Source organism: Panthera leo, chromosome B3 (assembly GCF_018350215.1).
Source record: "Panthera leo isolate Ple1 chromosome B3, P.leo_Ple1_pat1.1, whole genome shotgun sequence".
NCBI lineage: Eukaryota > Metazoa > Chordata > Mammalia > Carnivora > Felidae > Panthera > Panthera leo.
This window is the reverse complement of record NC_056684.1, coordinates 80525396-80540238: the sequence shown is the minus strand read 5'-3', so window position 1 is coordinate 80540238 and position 14843 is coordinate 80525396. Positions and strand designations below refer to the sequence as shown.

The 14843-nt window shown below is 38.7% G+C and overlaps 2 protein-coding genes across 12 annotated transcripts in view; one reads left to right on the top strand and one right to left on the bottom strand.

Annotated features, from left to right (window-relative positions):
- Nucleotides 1-3573, top strand: part of HECTD1 (HECT domain E3 ubiquitin protein ligase 1) — a 92959-nt gene extending 89386 nt beyond the window's left edge. For all 6 annotated transcript variants that reach the window (XM_042942910.1, XM_042942908.1, XM_042942907.1 and 3 more), the window contains one exon: nucleotides 56-3573. In XM_042942910.1, coding sequence (XP_042798844.1) covers nucleotides 56-193 — 138 coding nt within the window. In that variant the 3' untranslated portion in view covers nucleotides 194-3573. The remainder of the gene's footprint in view (nucleotides 1-55) is intronic.
- A 53-nt stretch (nucleotides 3574-3626) lies between these two features.
- AP4S1 (adaptor related protein complex 4 subunit sigma 1) overlaps nucleotides 3627-14843 on the bottom strand; it is a 51235-nt gene continuing 40018 nt past the window's right edge. For 4 of the 6 annotated variants that reach the window (XM_042942923.1, XM_042942924.1, XM_042942926.1 and 1 more), the window contains 2 exons: nucleotides 12850-12861; nucleotides 3627-4237 (listed from right to left, as the gene is read on the bottom strand). In XM_042942923.1, coding sequence (XP_042798857.1) covers nucleotides 4109-4237; nucleotides 12850-12861 — 141 coding nt within the window. In that variant the 3' untranslated portion in view covers nucleotides 3627-4108. Of the gene's footprint in view, nucleotides 4238-9247; nucleotides 10373-12779; nucleotides 12862-14843 lie in introns of those variants that run through there. The other 2 variants (XM_042942927.1, XM_042942928.1) reach the window with 2 other exon arrangements.

The following is a 14843-nucleotide window of genomic DNA, read 5'->3' as shown; positions in this document are numbered from 1 at the left end:
AAGAAATAAAAATTTAAAGTCCTGGTCTTCTGTGTTTTCACTTTTCTTTTTGTAGGTCGATGCTACTGATGCAAGCTATCCATCAGTAAATACATGTGTGCATTATCTAAAGTTACCGGAATATTCTTCGGAGGAGATCATGAGAGAGCGCCTGCTAGCTGCTACCATGGAGAAAGGCTTTCATCTCAATTGAGCTTTGAAATGGGAGACATCAGAGACTTATAAAATACTAGTGAAGCCTCTTGTGTTTGTGTGCAGAGAAGTATATGATCCTCTACGCTAATGACACTTGCCTTTATTTCAACCATTAAGGCTTTAAGAACACGTGGAATAAGTTGGTTAGCTGCTAATGACAAAACAAATCCTTTAACTACCCAGCCAGCAAGTATATAGCACAGAACACTGTGTGTTGCTACAAGGGCTTAGTGACTGGAAAAAGGTGGTCCTACTTGACTGTTCCAAAGAGCAGCTTCTCAGATCTTCAGTGTTCACTGGTAAATTTCTAACAGTGTATTTGTGTAAAGTTTGTCGTTTCATACTTCATACACTACAGTTGCCGTCACTTATCCCCGTTTTGCTGGCTTTTAAGCTACTTGGTCAAAAATCCTGCTTCCTTAAAACATAGTTAATGAGCATCTCAAGCTTTTTCTTTTCCTTTTTAATGATGCCTGCACTATCAGAGTATTCTAGTGTTCTCTCTTTTGTTTGGCATATAATCATGCACAACCTTTTTATTTCTTTGAGGTGGGAGTATATTTTTATTTCCTAAATGCCATACTATAAAGATCAAATTCTTAAGTGTGTTTGTGCAGCTCAAAGGTAAAGATATATTAAGGGGGAAAAAAACACTGGTCTAGATGCAAGGCACACTTAAAGCAAGTTTTACTTTTGGTTGTATTTTCTTTGTATATTATAAACATTTATTTAACTTGTTGCAGTTTGAAGTAAAAAATTTCCAAAATGTATGCTCAACAATAATCATTAAAATGTTTGCAGCGTACAAAACTGTGTCATGTGACTATTTCACTGCAACGGTCAGACCTAAGAACTTACCCAGATAGTTTTTATTTTGAATCACTGAGATATAGTTTTTTGAAATTACTACATGAAGAAATGTATTTTTCTATAGTAAATACACTTACTGAAACTGGAAATCTAGGAGAAATCTATGTTCACATGCTTGTGATCCAACTGTTGTGTTCTGTCTTAAAATATTCTTCAGCTGTGAATGGCCAAGTTATTTGTGTTAACTTTTTAAACACCAGATCTGCTACTTACCATTGTATCTGCAGGGATGTGTAGTTGAAGATTCAAGAATGATTTCTGAATGTTGTTGGTGTGAAAAGAAACCACCAGGATATGGCCATTTCCTGGTTTTGAAGAATGGCTTCTGTTTCCATTTTCCAAATTCTGTGATTTATCACATCTCTGCCCTTAGGTGAAAGAAACGTCAGTAGGACTGATTTAGACAGATGGCTTTTTTAGGAGCGAAAAGCATTTTTTTTGGAATTGCCCATTATTTACCTGTTTAAAAGGTACATATATTCCCTTTCTACATTAGAAGAGATATGTCCCACTATAGTCAATCATTTGAATACTGTTTTTATTCTCTGCATGAGAATGTTGTGACTATGTAATCAGTGGCAGCATTTAAATAATTCATCTTATTGTGAGTTTCACAGTTCTGAGAATAAAAGTTAAAATAAAACACAATAGCAATATTTAAATGTATGACCTATGCTTTAATCCAAAAAATAGTCGTGGTGATGGTCTCAATAAAGTCATGGATACATGACTAAAACTTTATTCTAGTGATAGAGTTAAAATCCAGTTTATGTGCTTAGTATTGCCATTTATTTAAGTCTGTAAAATGTCTGTCAATACCCAGCTTTTACCAAGACTAATCTATAATCTAGCACAGGGGTCAGCAAACAATAGCCTGCTGCTTACTTTTGTATTGCCCATGAGCTAAGCATGGCTTTAAAATTTTTAGGTGGTTGAAAAAAAGCAAAAAAAGAACAATATTTTATGATGTGAAAAATTTTTGAAATTCAAATTTTAAAAGTCAAAATTCAAATGAAATTTCAAATTTATGAGATTCAAATTTCAAATGTCCATAAATAAACTTACTGCAACACGGCCATGCTTGTTCATTTATGTATTATCTATGATTGTTTTTACACTACAATGGCAGAACTGAGGTTTTGTAGAAACCACATGACCCACAAAGCCTAAAATATTTACTCTCTAGCCCTTTGCAGAAAAGGTTTGCTGAATCCTGGCATAGCACATTGCTGTAGCCTGTAAAATTGATGAGTCTTATATATTCAGTAAATGAAATGTTAGGAGTCAAGGTACAGCTGACCAATCTGAGACATAAATTTCATGAGTGTGAAAATCACTTAAAGCTGTTCATCACAGTTCAGCAATAAACCTGAAGCAAGATGACACAGCCTAGAAGGACAGATAGCCACATTACAGTTGACTTTGCATGAGTCAAGTGTTACGAGATATCTACTAGGGTCTCCACGTATACCGGATTCTTCAGCTTTCTTTTCTGTGGTATCTACCTAGTATTTTTTTTTTTTAATTGTTATTCTCTAAAGGTACTGAAATCTGTGCCAAGATGTTATTCAAGTGCTATTTTGGTGTGACCTGAAAATTAATTTTGTTCACTCCCTAGTTACTTCTGGTGTACCAGTTTCAGCAGTTACCTGAATGTGCTACTAAGTGCCTACCAACTAGGACAGTGTTTCCCAACTAATATGTCTTAGAAAGACCTCCAAAGCACTTTCATCTAGGCTGGGCTTTCCCCAGACCTTGGCTACTTAATGCAAAGGTATCAGATCAATACACATTGTTCTGGCAGGTCAGAAGCCTTTCTTCTGCTTTTCTGAATGGGTCTAAACCAACTCGGGTTTGCTTTTAGAATCCATTATTGACTGGTTGCTTGGATCTTTATAGATGCAAACTTTAAGTAGATTTTTAGAAACAAAGACTTAAACCCATACACACATACACAAAAACAGTACTGAATGAATCATCAGTGGCTGGAATGTCCATTTATGTCTTCTTTTGGAGAATAGTATTGTAGATGAAAGAACTCCTGGAATTCCATAGGATGGCACAATATCTTAAAGTACCATGATTATATTTGTTTCCTCCATTATATCTGCCTTTCTACCCTATATGCACATAAACATGTTTTCTACCTAAGACAGTTCTGTGTGCTCTACTGAGCAGCAAAAACATCTAGAAAAGTTGAGAAGGATCAGGTCATTGGTTTTCTATGGTGACTAAATTCTCTTTGCTTCCAGACATGTCAAGGAGTCAAAGGAATAAGATAGGGAGTGGGGGAGAAGGCTTCATATCATGCCAACCTGAACAGAGATACTCTCTTGCATTCTGTTTTTAGACTTTGAACTAAAGTAAACTTCATTTACAAATAAGTTTACTAATCAGACAAACCATTTACAGCATGGCCTAAAGTATGGTTGTAAGGGCTCTCCTTTAATGTATAACCACTCAGTTTTTGGTAGTAACATTATAAGTGAATCAATTACATGATGACATTGTAATTACCAAGTGCCAATAAAGTGGATATTAGGCTTTTAGAAACTGGCAAATCAAATTTAATTCTCGATTTTTATTAGGTACACAATTCAGTGAAGTTTGGACTTAAGACATTTTAAGGAAAAAGCATTCAGAAAACATTCGAAGTGCTCTGTGTTTAGAACTTCATTGGCTGATAGTTGTCTCATGTTCTTCTCATGCTGCTATCCTGAATTAAATATACAAAGGAAAGCAAAGAACAAAAAAGATACCCTCAGAACCCAACAAAAGTTGAACAAGTGGGGAAAAAATACTTATGGTTAGAAAATAAAATTTGTCTCTTAGAGAAAAATTTTCTTTGTACACCATATTTTAAAATACAGTTTGTTTTCCACTTAGGAACTGTGGAAAACACCTATATAAAATGTCTTTTTGGAAGGGTACCCCATTTCGCAGTGTACAGTCTTGCAGACTTTTTGGGCTACAGATGTAAAGAGGTATTCCACGGTATTCTCACTTCCACAAGTTGATGTTGTCTGGCAGAGACTTCCATTATTCAGCTTTCTGACATTTTATCAAGAATGAGTAGAGGGGCAAGAATTCTTGCCCGATTCGTTTCCACAATGCAGCCATTCAACACCATCTCATCCAAAATAATGTGTACTTTATCCAAATTAAACATTATCTAAGTTCACATTAAGGAAATTAGTTCTAGAGATACAAAAATGTTATTAACATTAACATGTAACAGTAAATAATAACGACTTAGCCTATAATTTTTCCCATGTAAATCAGTCTAAGCATGAAGTATTGTTTATTTTACAGAATTTATGAAATTAGATTTAAAATTGGTGTCTATTTTAGAAATGATTACCTTAATGTACACATGCACACCCAGTTTCATCCTGGTTAAGCTAATTGGCCTATGTGCACAGAAATGGAATAGCTATACCTTTTAGCCAGAGGGAAAGTGAATCTACTATGAACTAGAGAATAAAGTAAGTGACATCGGCAAGAAGGTGACCGGACAAGAAGAGTATTGTCTTCCCAGACAATAATAACCTCAACAGTAATAGCCACGATTTATGGAATACTCATGTTCCAGGCATTGTATTGTTTTACATAATTTTTTCAGTCTTCTCTACAACTCTATGGTATAAATGTTACACATTATCCTCATTTTGCATGTAGCAAACAGGCTCAGAGCCATTGTCCAAGGTCACATGGCTGGTAATTGCCAGGAGCTGGAATTTACGTCCACAGCTTTGGCTTGATGGTTCTGCTTCTACACTTCTCAGGAGAGGCCTGAGGCTACTGAGTATATACCCTCCCTCAGCCCTAAATACTTCATCCAAAACCAAATGCTTTTATAAAACCTTATGTCTTAAGCTATCTTTTCTGTCGCGCTGAAGAAAAAAATAACCAAGAGTAGATATGAATGAAGGAAGCAAGTCAATGCTGACTTAATTCCCAAGTAGATAAAAATTCTGAAATTCATGAGACTATCTTGCATAAATGAACAGTTCTAAAAATACTCATTTGAGAAATATGGAGCCACTTCCACTGATGTTCTTAGTGGAAAGTCAGTATAGCACATGGGGGAAGACGAAAATGTTGTTAGACTACAATGTCTAGCTAATTGGAAGGAGCCAAATTCTTCTCCCAGTAGCCCCTTCAGTGAACTTTTGTGAAAGGAGAATGGGAACTACAATAAGATGACAATAGTTGAATGGTTCTGAATTTTATACTTTAATAGTTTATTAATCCATGTCTTTAAAGAACATGATCCTGGTCTCTTAAAAAAAAAAAAAACAGCTGATTGAAACATTGTTTCAGATTGTTCATTGTTCAGTCAACAAATGAGTGATTTAAATGCACTAGGGAAGTTCATAATTAAATAGTGAACCTTGGTAAAGTGAATTGTTACCACCTGGTTTTTTTCTCAATAATTTCACATGTTCAAATCTATATTGTATTTGTTTAGTGAAGTACATCTACAGAAAATGATACAACCCTGTGAATGACTTTTAAGTTCCTATTAGGCTCTGCATTAATATCTCATTAAGCTCTGTGCAAATAGTCCTCTAGCAGAATAAACTGTTTTTCAGGAACCCATGGGAACTGTCCTTAAATGACCCAGAAAAGAAAAAAAAAAAAAAAAAAAAAGCTTTACTCTGATATACCTATTAATAATGTCTTGCAATTATATAGATGATGATTGCTTTGTCCATGACCAAATTGGGACTGGAATACTAGGCCCTTGACTCCATCAGACCCAGAAGCCAGAACTTAGAAGCCAAAGTGGGAATGTCAGCTCAGTACAAAGTGGAGTTGGGGAGCACGGGGGGCTGCATGAAAAATGGCCTGCAGAATCCCCCTTTTGTTTTCATTAAGGGCAATGAAAGCCTTGGTGCATTGAATATGTGAACTCATCCAAGATGATTTTCTTGGAGAGAGGAGATCTAATTTTAATCTGTCTATTTGAGTTAGTTTAGGGATCAAGCTGAAGACTTTGGTAAGTAGATGATCTAAAATTCAGATGTCCCCTTGAGCAAGAAGCCACTTGTTTTGAAATTCAGATTAGAATTGCTGCTGAATCATATCAACCACTGACATCCTCACATTGTAAAGACAAGGTCTTTCAACAAGTCTGAATTTCCCAACATCCTAGAAACATGAGTTGTTCAGTGAGATCACCCTGTACCGTGGGCATGTGACTGCCTGTCTGAGTATCTGGTTCAAACCCTTAATAACCATGTAGCTTTCTGGCACCATATAGGGAAAACACAGACCAAATCCAGTGTGAGGCAAAACCCTGAAAGCAGATTTCCACCTGGAATCATGTGACTCCTTTAAAATAAGAATCCAGCTGTTGTTTACATCTTGATTTGGTTTATAAGCAACTTGTACACACTGGTGAAGCCAAGAATAATGGCATTTGAGCTACATGTCAGGTGAGCAGGGACCAAAAAAAAGCCCTATAATGCAAAGCCCTGTGGCAATAAACATAGGCAAATATGCTTCAACCCTGACATCTCAAAGGGGATGAAGCGAGAAAGGCCCAGGCTGTTGGTCTATTACTGTGGTGAGCTGAGAAGGGACTTTTTCAAGAGGGTCCTAGTTGCGGGTTATACTGAACTTGACTGACTTAAAGATCCATAAGGCACTTGGTTTCCCCTTGTGGACACCCTGTGGTTGGAGCTGATGTGAACTACGGCCAGCCTCCTAAAGAGCAGATTCAGAAAGCCCCACTTTTTCCCAATCCTGAGACCCAAAAGCCTTGCTGAATTTCTATGTGTAATGTGGATTGAAGTGGAACATCTTAGGACCCCAGTAATATTAGTGCCACCTGAAACCAATTTTCTAATTAAAATGTTTCTGGTTCCCACATTGGAATTTTGGTCTCTGAATCATAAATCACTTTTTCAGTATGGTAATTTAACACCACTGTAGTGGTCTATTTATCCTTTAATAAGAGAAAACTGAGCAGCATACATTCAAATGGGACTTGAAAAGCAATTCTAAGGCAGAACTCAGCCTAGAAACTAAAATGTATAATTCTAGATTTTGGTCTTAAATCCCTTGTCGTCTTCCTTGGTTTCTCTTTCTTTCTTTCTTTTTAAGATCCTAGCTAACAAAGTTGTTGAAAAACTAAGTGGGGTGGAGAAAAAACTTGCTTTCCTGTTTATATTTTAATTCAGTCTCCCATGAAATTAGGTAAACTGTGAAGGGCCTTGTGTTCACATTTTCTACAAAAATTCAAATATTCTATAGAAGACTCACGACAGTGCACAGTCCGGGATATACTCTACTGGTAATATAGTCTGCTGCTCACTTTTAGGCTTAGTATTGCCTCCTGTGAATTAGGCTGCTGAAAAGGAATTTATCTTTTTTGTTTTGTTGCCCCTCATAACCCGCTGTCCCTTTTTCTGAGTCAAACAGCTGGAAGCGGGAAGCGTGGAACAAAAGGAGTGGGCGGAAGGCAGGCAGGCAGGCAGACTTGGGCAGGTATAGTGGCGGATGGATATGGCATCGAAGGACGCAGAGAACGCACTTAGAGAAAATAAGGAGAGGGCGGAGGCCAGTGAGAGGCCAGTGAGAGTCGGAGAAGTCCGGAGGGCAGACCTGTTTAATCTGGAACCTTCACATCCCTTTCCCAGGTAAATGGCTGACTCCCTTGGGGACTGTTCATCATTCTGAGACTCTTCACTCATGACAGCACTGACTGCAGCTCTCGTGCTGACAAGGTTTTGGCTCCCTTGCCCCTCAGGGCCTCCCCTTCCCAAAGACATACTCCCTGAGCCCACGGGCCAGTTCTCACCCCTTGCAGCCCTGCTTTCAATTTACATACCTTAAAAAGAAAAAAAAAAAAGATGTTTAGAAATTACTCAATGTGAACGCCACTCCTGGAGAGCACGCTCTTACGAAGACCGGCAGGTACCCTCATCATGTCCGACTCCTTCAACCGAAAACTAGGGTTTCCCCAAAACTTCTTTCCTACATCAGGAAAAACTTTGACAACACCAAGATAGCATGGTGACAGGCACTATATAAATGCCTTGTTAAGTCTTAAATTACCACAATCTCCAGATGATAACAAATTTCGTAAAAAAAAAAAAAAAAAAAAAAAAAAAAAAATATATATATATATATATATATATATATATATATATATATATAATTTGTCAAATTTAATCTTCTAATTTTATAGCCATGGAGTCAAGGGCCCTGGAAACCCAGAGACTGGTACCAGCTGTGTCCCAAAGTAGCCCTGTGTTTTGGGACATGTCACAGAACCCCTCTGGGCTTCAGCCTTTTCATCTAAAAAATGAGGTTTTAACCTGATGATTATGTAGTTTTCTTCCAGTTCCAAAGTACTCAAATCCTAGGACTCTAAATGTAACCTTCAGGAAGAGGGGAGCTAGTTTACTCCTATCTGACAATATCAAGCCATTTCCTGATGTAATCACATACTCCATAATACCTCAAAAGAAATCTTTTGGTAATGACTTAATTTATTATTGTGACTTTCTGACAGAACATGGAGGCAATTTCAGTTTATTTAGAAGCTACCACTGTGGTGTTGGAAGGATTCCCTGGAGAACTTTGTTCTTCTTACCAGCATTTCCAAAGCCCCTAGTTGAACAAATGCTTTTGTGATTTCTCATTAAATCAGTCTGAAATTATCTCCTAATCAGAGAAGCCCTATTCTGGTTTCTGGACCTCTAAAGGTGTTTGTAATTTTAGGATAGTAACGAAGGAACAAGAGGTTGATGCCCCACAGTGGGCTCTGGGCCCTAATCAGGGCCTGACTGCAAATCTTGGTGGTGCTGATTAGTGCTGCCTGGGTGCCTTCATTCCTCCAGGGAGCACCATGGTAGAAAATTAGCTGAGTCACAGAGAGTGCAAGCAGGATGCAGGGAGGCCCTTCCTTCTCCCCCACCCTCAACTGCGATAAAGAGGTACTTTCACATCACCCACGTGAGCTTTAAGGTTCTAGAACTGCTCAGGCTTTTGGGTTTTAAGGACTTAGAAAATAAAGATTTATTTAAAAGATATTTTTGAATCAAGAAAAACATTCTGGATTCTAGGCCTACCCTATATTTATGGTATAGGTGGCACTGCAATATAAATAGGGATTCCAGCCTGTTCCCCAGCTACTATCCCAGGTTGTCTGTCATTCCTGCCCCCCCACCCCCGCCCCCCCGCCAGTCCTGGGGTAAGGGTTGGGGAGAGGTCTATACCAGTCCTGCTAGCAGCAAGCTCAGGTATATGGGTACCCAGTGAGTTTTGGGGACCAAGGTAGCTGAAGTGTGGTCAAGAAGTGGATTGGGTACCTGCAGGCTCTGGATAAGCATCCTCACCCCATGGAGAGAGAGATGTTCCTGAAGGAGAGCCAGAGTATTGCCCTCTAAAGCACAGGACCCAGGAAAGGGACACTAGTTGTTGAAGTCTAAAGATAGCACTCCTGGATTCTACTCTAGCCCAAATAAACCAAGGTCTTTAAGCCTCTTTAAAGGCACCAAATACCAAAAAGGCTGTTAAGGTTTTCTGTACATTGACACATACCGTAAGTATGCACTGAACTGAGGAGGAGTTGGGCATCTCCCACACAGCACTGTTCACTGGTGCCATTCCCTATTTACCAAAGCAGGTGGAGACAGCTCCTTTGAATTATCACTTGTCTGGAGAATTCAGCAAACCTGGGGCTACATAGCTGAACACATCTGGAGAAGCTCATTAGTTGATTCCTAAAAACCATCTTCATTCACAGAATGGGAAGTCTTAAATAAGTCTACTAGAGTGATAGGGCAAACTTTCCCTAAAGAAGCAGGGCCTCAGGAATCCTCTGGCCAACATTTCAACCCAGCAGGTGGAGTAGATCGCGAAGAGTGTATAGGAACTTCTGCACTGCACGTGAATGATTTATGTCACTGACATGCTTGGTCCCAAGAGTCTGCCCCTCTTGACACTAAATGCAACACACAGTTTCCATTTAGTGGAAGGGTTTTCAAGAAGCCGGAATTTCTGTCCTGATTTCTTGTGCTTAGGTCATTTTTTAAAATATGATCTGTCATGTTCTGTGATGTTAGTCCTACTAGAACAGGCCCATTCTAGGGCTTGTATACAAATGGTGCATTTTATTTCTCAAAGTCTAAACAGGTGGTTTCTGGAAAGCTGCCCCATTCTTAAGGTGCTTCAGGGTAAAGCTTCTGGAGGAAAAGCTTGCAAGTAAAGGGCTTCTTGGGAATTCCGTGAGGTTTTGACTTCCATCCTCCGGGTGCTGCACCAAAGCCAAGCCTTAAAACATGTCTGTTTCCTGTGGGCGGACGAGGAAAGCTTTCTTAAGCCCAAGCAAGCACAAAGATGGGTGTTCTGAGTGTTGGGAGAACTAGCTCCAGGCTGCAGTGATTATAAGTTGCTTGTTTTCAGCTTTTCAAGGCCTGAGGAAGCTTTCCTGGCAGAGCAGACCTAAACAATGCTAGCTGCTTCAGCAGCTTCCTAGTTACAGGCTACCAGGGTGGTGATAAAGAACACCTATGGTCCTGCACAGAGAAGGGGGCAGGAAACTGAGGCTGCATCTCCAACAGGCTCCCTTGTCTTACTGTTATGAAACTGGTATGTAGCGGTCTTCCCTGGACCCATGATAGTTAAAAAAAAAAAAAAACTATGTATGAGGCAGACTAAAGGCATGGGTTTTAATTAGATTTTTTTTCATATGGCTGAGGGTGGAAATCTTTTAAAAATGTTAATAGAAGACAGGTATCTCATATCCTACCTGCCCTGCTACCTGTTCCACTTTTAGGCCACCAGAAGTCCATGTGAAGTTATGTCTGGAGCAAAGGCATACACTGCCAGGTCTGGAAAGGCTTAGTTCCCTTCTCTTACCGATGCAAAATTCCTAATCTTTCAGGTGGATATGCCTAAGTAATTCCTAAGGCCAGTAAAATGTCAGTTAGTTAGAGGTACATCTGCAACTAACCTTGTAAGTTAACTGTATTTCAATTAAAAAAAAATAAGGTAGAAAGGAAGGGAAGGCAAAAATGAAACTAAGTAAAATAGAGGGAAAGAATACAAACTGTGTGCCTTGGTGTGGAAATTAAATTTGAACAAGAATACTGGAGCTCAGGGCATCTGGCTGGCTTAGTCAGAAGAGCATGCGACTCTTGATCTTAGGGTTGTGACTTTGGGTGTAGAGATTCCTTAAAAATAAAATCTTTAAGAAAAAAGAAACGAGAAAGAATGGTGGAGCTCATGACTTGGAGCTAGGCTATACCCCAGAGGGTTATAAAGACAAACCCGTCTCTACCTGTAGTTAGTACGTAAGACACATCAATACAACAAGCTCAGCTATAATACGTACTCTGTTATATCTGACTCACTTTAATTTTCTGAACTTCTAGACCAGTTAGACTCTTTCTTCCTGTTCTAGGTGTAAGGTAACTCAGCTCACTTAGAGTCATGGCAACATCAAATACTAAGGCCGAGAGGGAATTAAAGCTCTTCTAGCCTAATTCTCTTATTTTGAAATGAAGGGGTTATGTGTCTTGTCCAACACATATAGTTTGGTGGCAGGTTTGAAAGCAGAACTTGGGTTTCTGTACTCCTAGTGAAGTGTCTTAACAGCTTTTGCCATCTTCCTGATGATTTTTTAAATCAAAAGGCATTTTTATTATTCCCCTGTACAAGAGGAAGAGATTTATTGTGAGTTGCTTTAAAGGGCTTAGTTAAAATGGAATGTAACATGCTGAATAAAAATAACACCTTAATACACGGCCTGGGCTTGGGTGTCCTAGGTCAAAGGGAGCGTAGATTTAGGTCACTCACCACTAGAGGGCACTCAGATTTTCTCAGTCAATTTAAAGAGGCTCCCAGATACAGCCTCCAATTTGTCATCAACATGATGACATTTTCTATCAACAGTAAACGCTAAATGGCCATTTCCCCCAAATATACTAGTCTAATGGATATGTGTGTGGTATAGATATATGTATCTATATCTATGTAGATATATAGATATATAAACATGTTATAATTAATATATATTTATTTTAATGTTACTATTCTAGATTTAAGCGTGATGTTTTCCCAGTGGATTCTTTCATTTATTGTTTTCAAATGGTATGCAGATTTTTGTAGTAAAAATTAACTTAAAAAGTCCACTTGCTTCTCAGAGTACTTACAAAGCCCAGGGGGCCCTGTTGAAATCCACAGATCTGCAGTATTTGAAGCAAATAATATTTATTTGAGGAGACCCTGGCATGCTTTGATTTAAAAGGGAGAAGAAAGTGAAGAAAAGGAGAGCTTTCTCTGCTATAAAAGTAAATGGATACAAGTCAGGCAATTTCTTTAACCCTCCATTTTATCATCCTTGAAGGCCTTATTCTGATCACATGGGGGATTTCTGGAGATTTATACCTGGAGCCATGAAAATCCATTCTCTCTAGGAGGACCAAGCATTTTCTGGCTGTGTTATTTAGATTCTGGAAAGGTCTATTCTATATGCTTAAAAGAAGTTACACTATTATATATCAGTTATTATCAACTACTACCATAGTATTGCCATGTCTGAAAAATAGAAAAATCATAACAAGAATTATCTTTGTAAAAAAGGGCAGGGTTGTTTCTGCAAAGCTGCTACATACCTCTGACTTCCTTGTCGGTTGTTGATGATCGGCATAATGGATTCTGCTGAATTGTTTTCCTGACCCAATCAGGGCACTTACCTGATCAGGACTAGCCTGTGCCTTGCCAAGTACTGAGGAAAACCTGGCTCATGGCTTTGAAAAAGGATACATCTAATTCACTCTGGAAAAGAGAAAAGAGTACAAGGATGAGAATGAGCCCCTGGGACACGTGCGCTTAGCAGTTAGCAGCTGCCCTGGCCACAAGCCGGGGAGCAGGTGGGGGACGCAGCTCTGTACATAGAAGCGTGAGAGCAGGAAGGCCTGGAGTCTGGGCTTGTGCTTTCTTTAAGAAGAAAAACAGGCTGCAGTTTAGAGGAATTTTGCCAACCAGAACAATTCATCTTTGAAAGGTAGAGAGACTAGACTAACTCAACCTGTTCAGATGATGTGTAGCTAATTTGATATGTGTATCAAAAGCCTTAATAATATGCATACCCTTTGAATCCATCAGTTTTATTTCTAGAAGTTTATCCTAAGGAGATAATTAGATAACAGCATAACAATGTGTGATAGGATGTTCAGGGTAATGTTGTTTATAGTAGCAAATTATTGAAAACAAGCAAAGTATCTATCAAGGGGGGACTAGTTAAATTATAGCAGATCCACAAATGAGGATACAGATATATAAGTACTGACATTGTTAAATAAAAGCAAGTTACAACACGGTATATTCAGTATTATCCCATGGATATATGTATATGTAAAGATAGATACAGATATAGTTGGATATAGACAGATACATAAAGTCTAAAAGGAAATGTACCTAATAGTATCTATCAGTAGTTCATGAACTTACTCATGATCTTCTCCCCTTTCTTTTTGCTTATATGTATTTTTAATTTTTTTCAGTGATCATAGATGTTTATATCATAAAAAACTTGGGGTGCTTGGGTGGCTCAGTTGGTCAAGCATCCAACTTCCACTCAGGTGGTGATCTCATGGTTTGGGAGTTCGAGCCCTGTGTTGGGCTCTCTCTTCAGATCTTCTGTCTCTCTCTCTCTCTCTCTCTCTCTCTCTCTTTCTGTCCCTCCCCTGCTCATGCTCTCTCTCTCAAAAGTAAATAAACATTTAAAATAAAAGTCATAGAGGGAGAAAAAAGTAAACAGAGTTAAATTTGTATCTGGAAGGACTCTGGGTTTGTCAAGTGAAGGACTGAAAATGCTGAGCCCACCTCAACAGCCACTGTCCTCTCTTGCAAAACTGCCTCTGTTGAAGCTAACTGGGTTGGCTTTTTGTTTTGAAACGTGATGCTGAGATGCTTCCTTCAGCCCAGACAGCATGAGACTGATCTCCAAATTTAAGATTTGGAAACTAAGATTAAAAATAGCCTCAGAAAGAATGTTTAAAACTCACAAACCTAAAAATAAATCTTAGATGACAAGGCATTCTTTGAGTGGGACAGATTCTATTTTCTTTCCCATAGTATTCTTTTCCCTCTGCTTTTCTCTTCTTTCTGCTACTGTCATCCTAAACTGAGTCATCTCCCAGTACTGTCCGAGTCCTGTGTAATCACCAGTTTACATTAAATTCTAATCTTCACTTCTGTGGTTTATGTGGTCACTGACTCTCTTCCCAGAATTACAGCAAGAATTCAGCAATGTGCTATTTATTCTCAGTCACTGAATATAATAATAATAATAATAATAATAATAATAATAATAATAATTTCAAAACCCTTAGCAATGATAGCCCTTGTACTCTTATCATCCCAGGTTTAAAACATTACTCTTTTGGGAAATGTTATTCTTCTTGATAGGTGTTGCCTTAAAATGGCTGAACGTGGCCAGCTCTGAATCACAGACCCTGACTTGCAAACCAATCTGTCTTAAGAGAGTGGTAGTCAGGGGGGCCTGGGTGGCTCAGTCAGTTAAGTGTCTCCTGATTTTGGCTCAGGTCATGATCTCACTATTTGAGCCCTGTGTTGAGTTCGAGCCCTGTGTTGAGCCCTGCTTCAGGCTCTGCTCTGATGGTGTGGAGCCTGCTTGGTATCCTCTGTCTGCCTCTCTGTCTGCCCCTCCCTCTCTCTCCCTCTCTCTCTCTCTCTCTCTCTCTCTCTCTCTCTCTCTCAAAAATAAATAAATAAATAAATAAATAAATAAATAA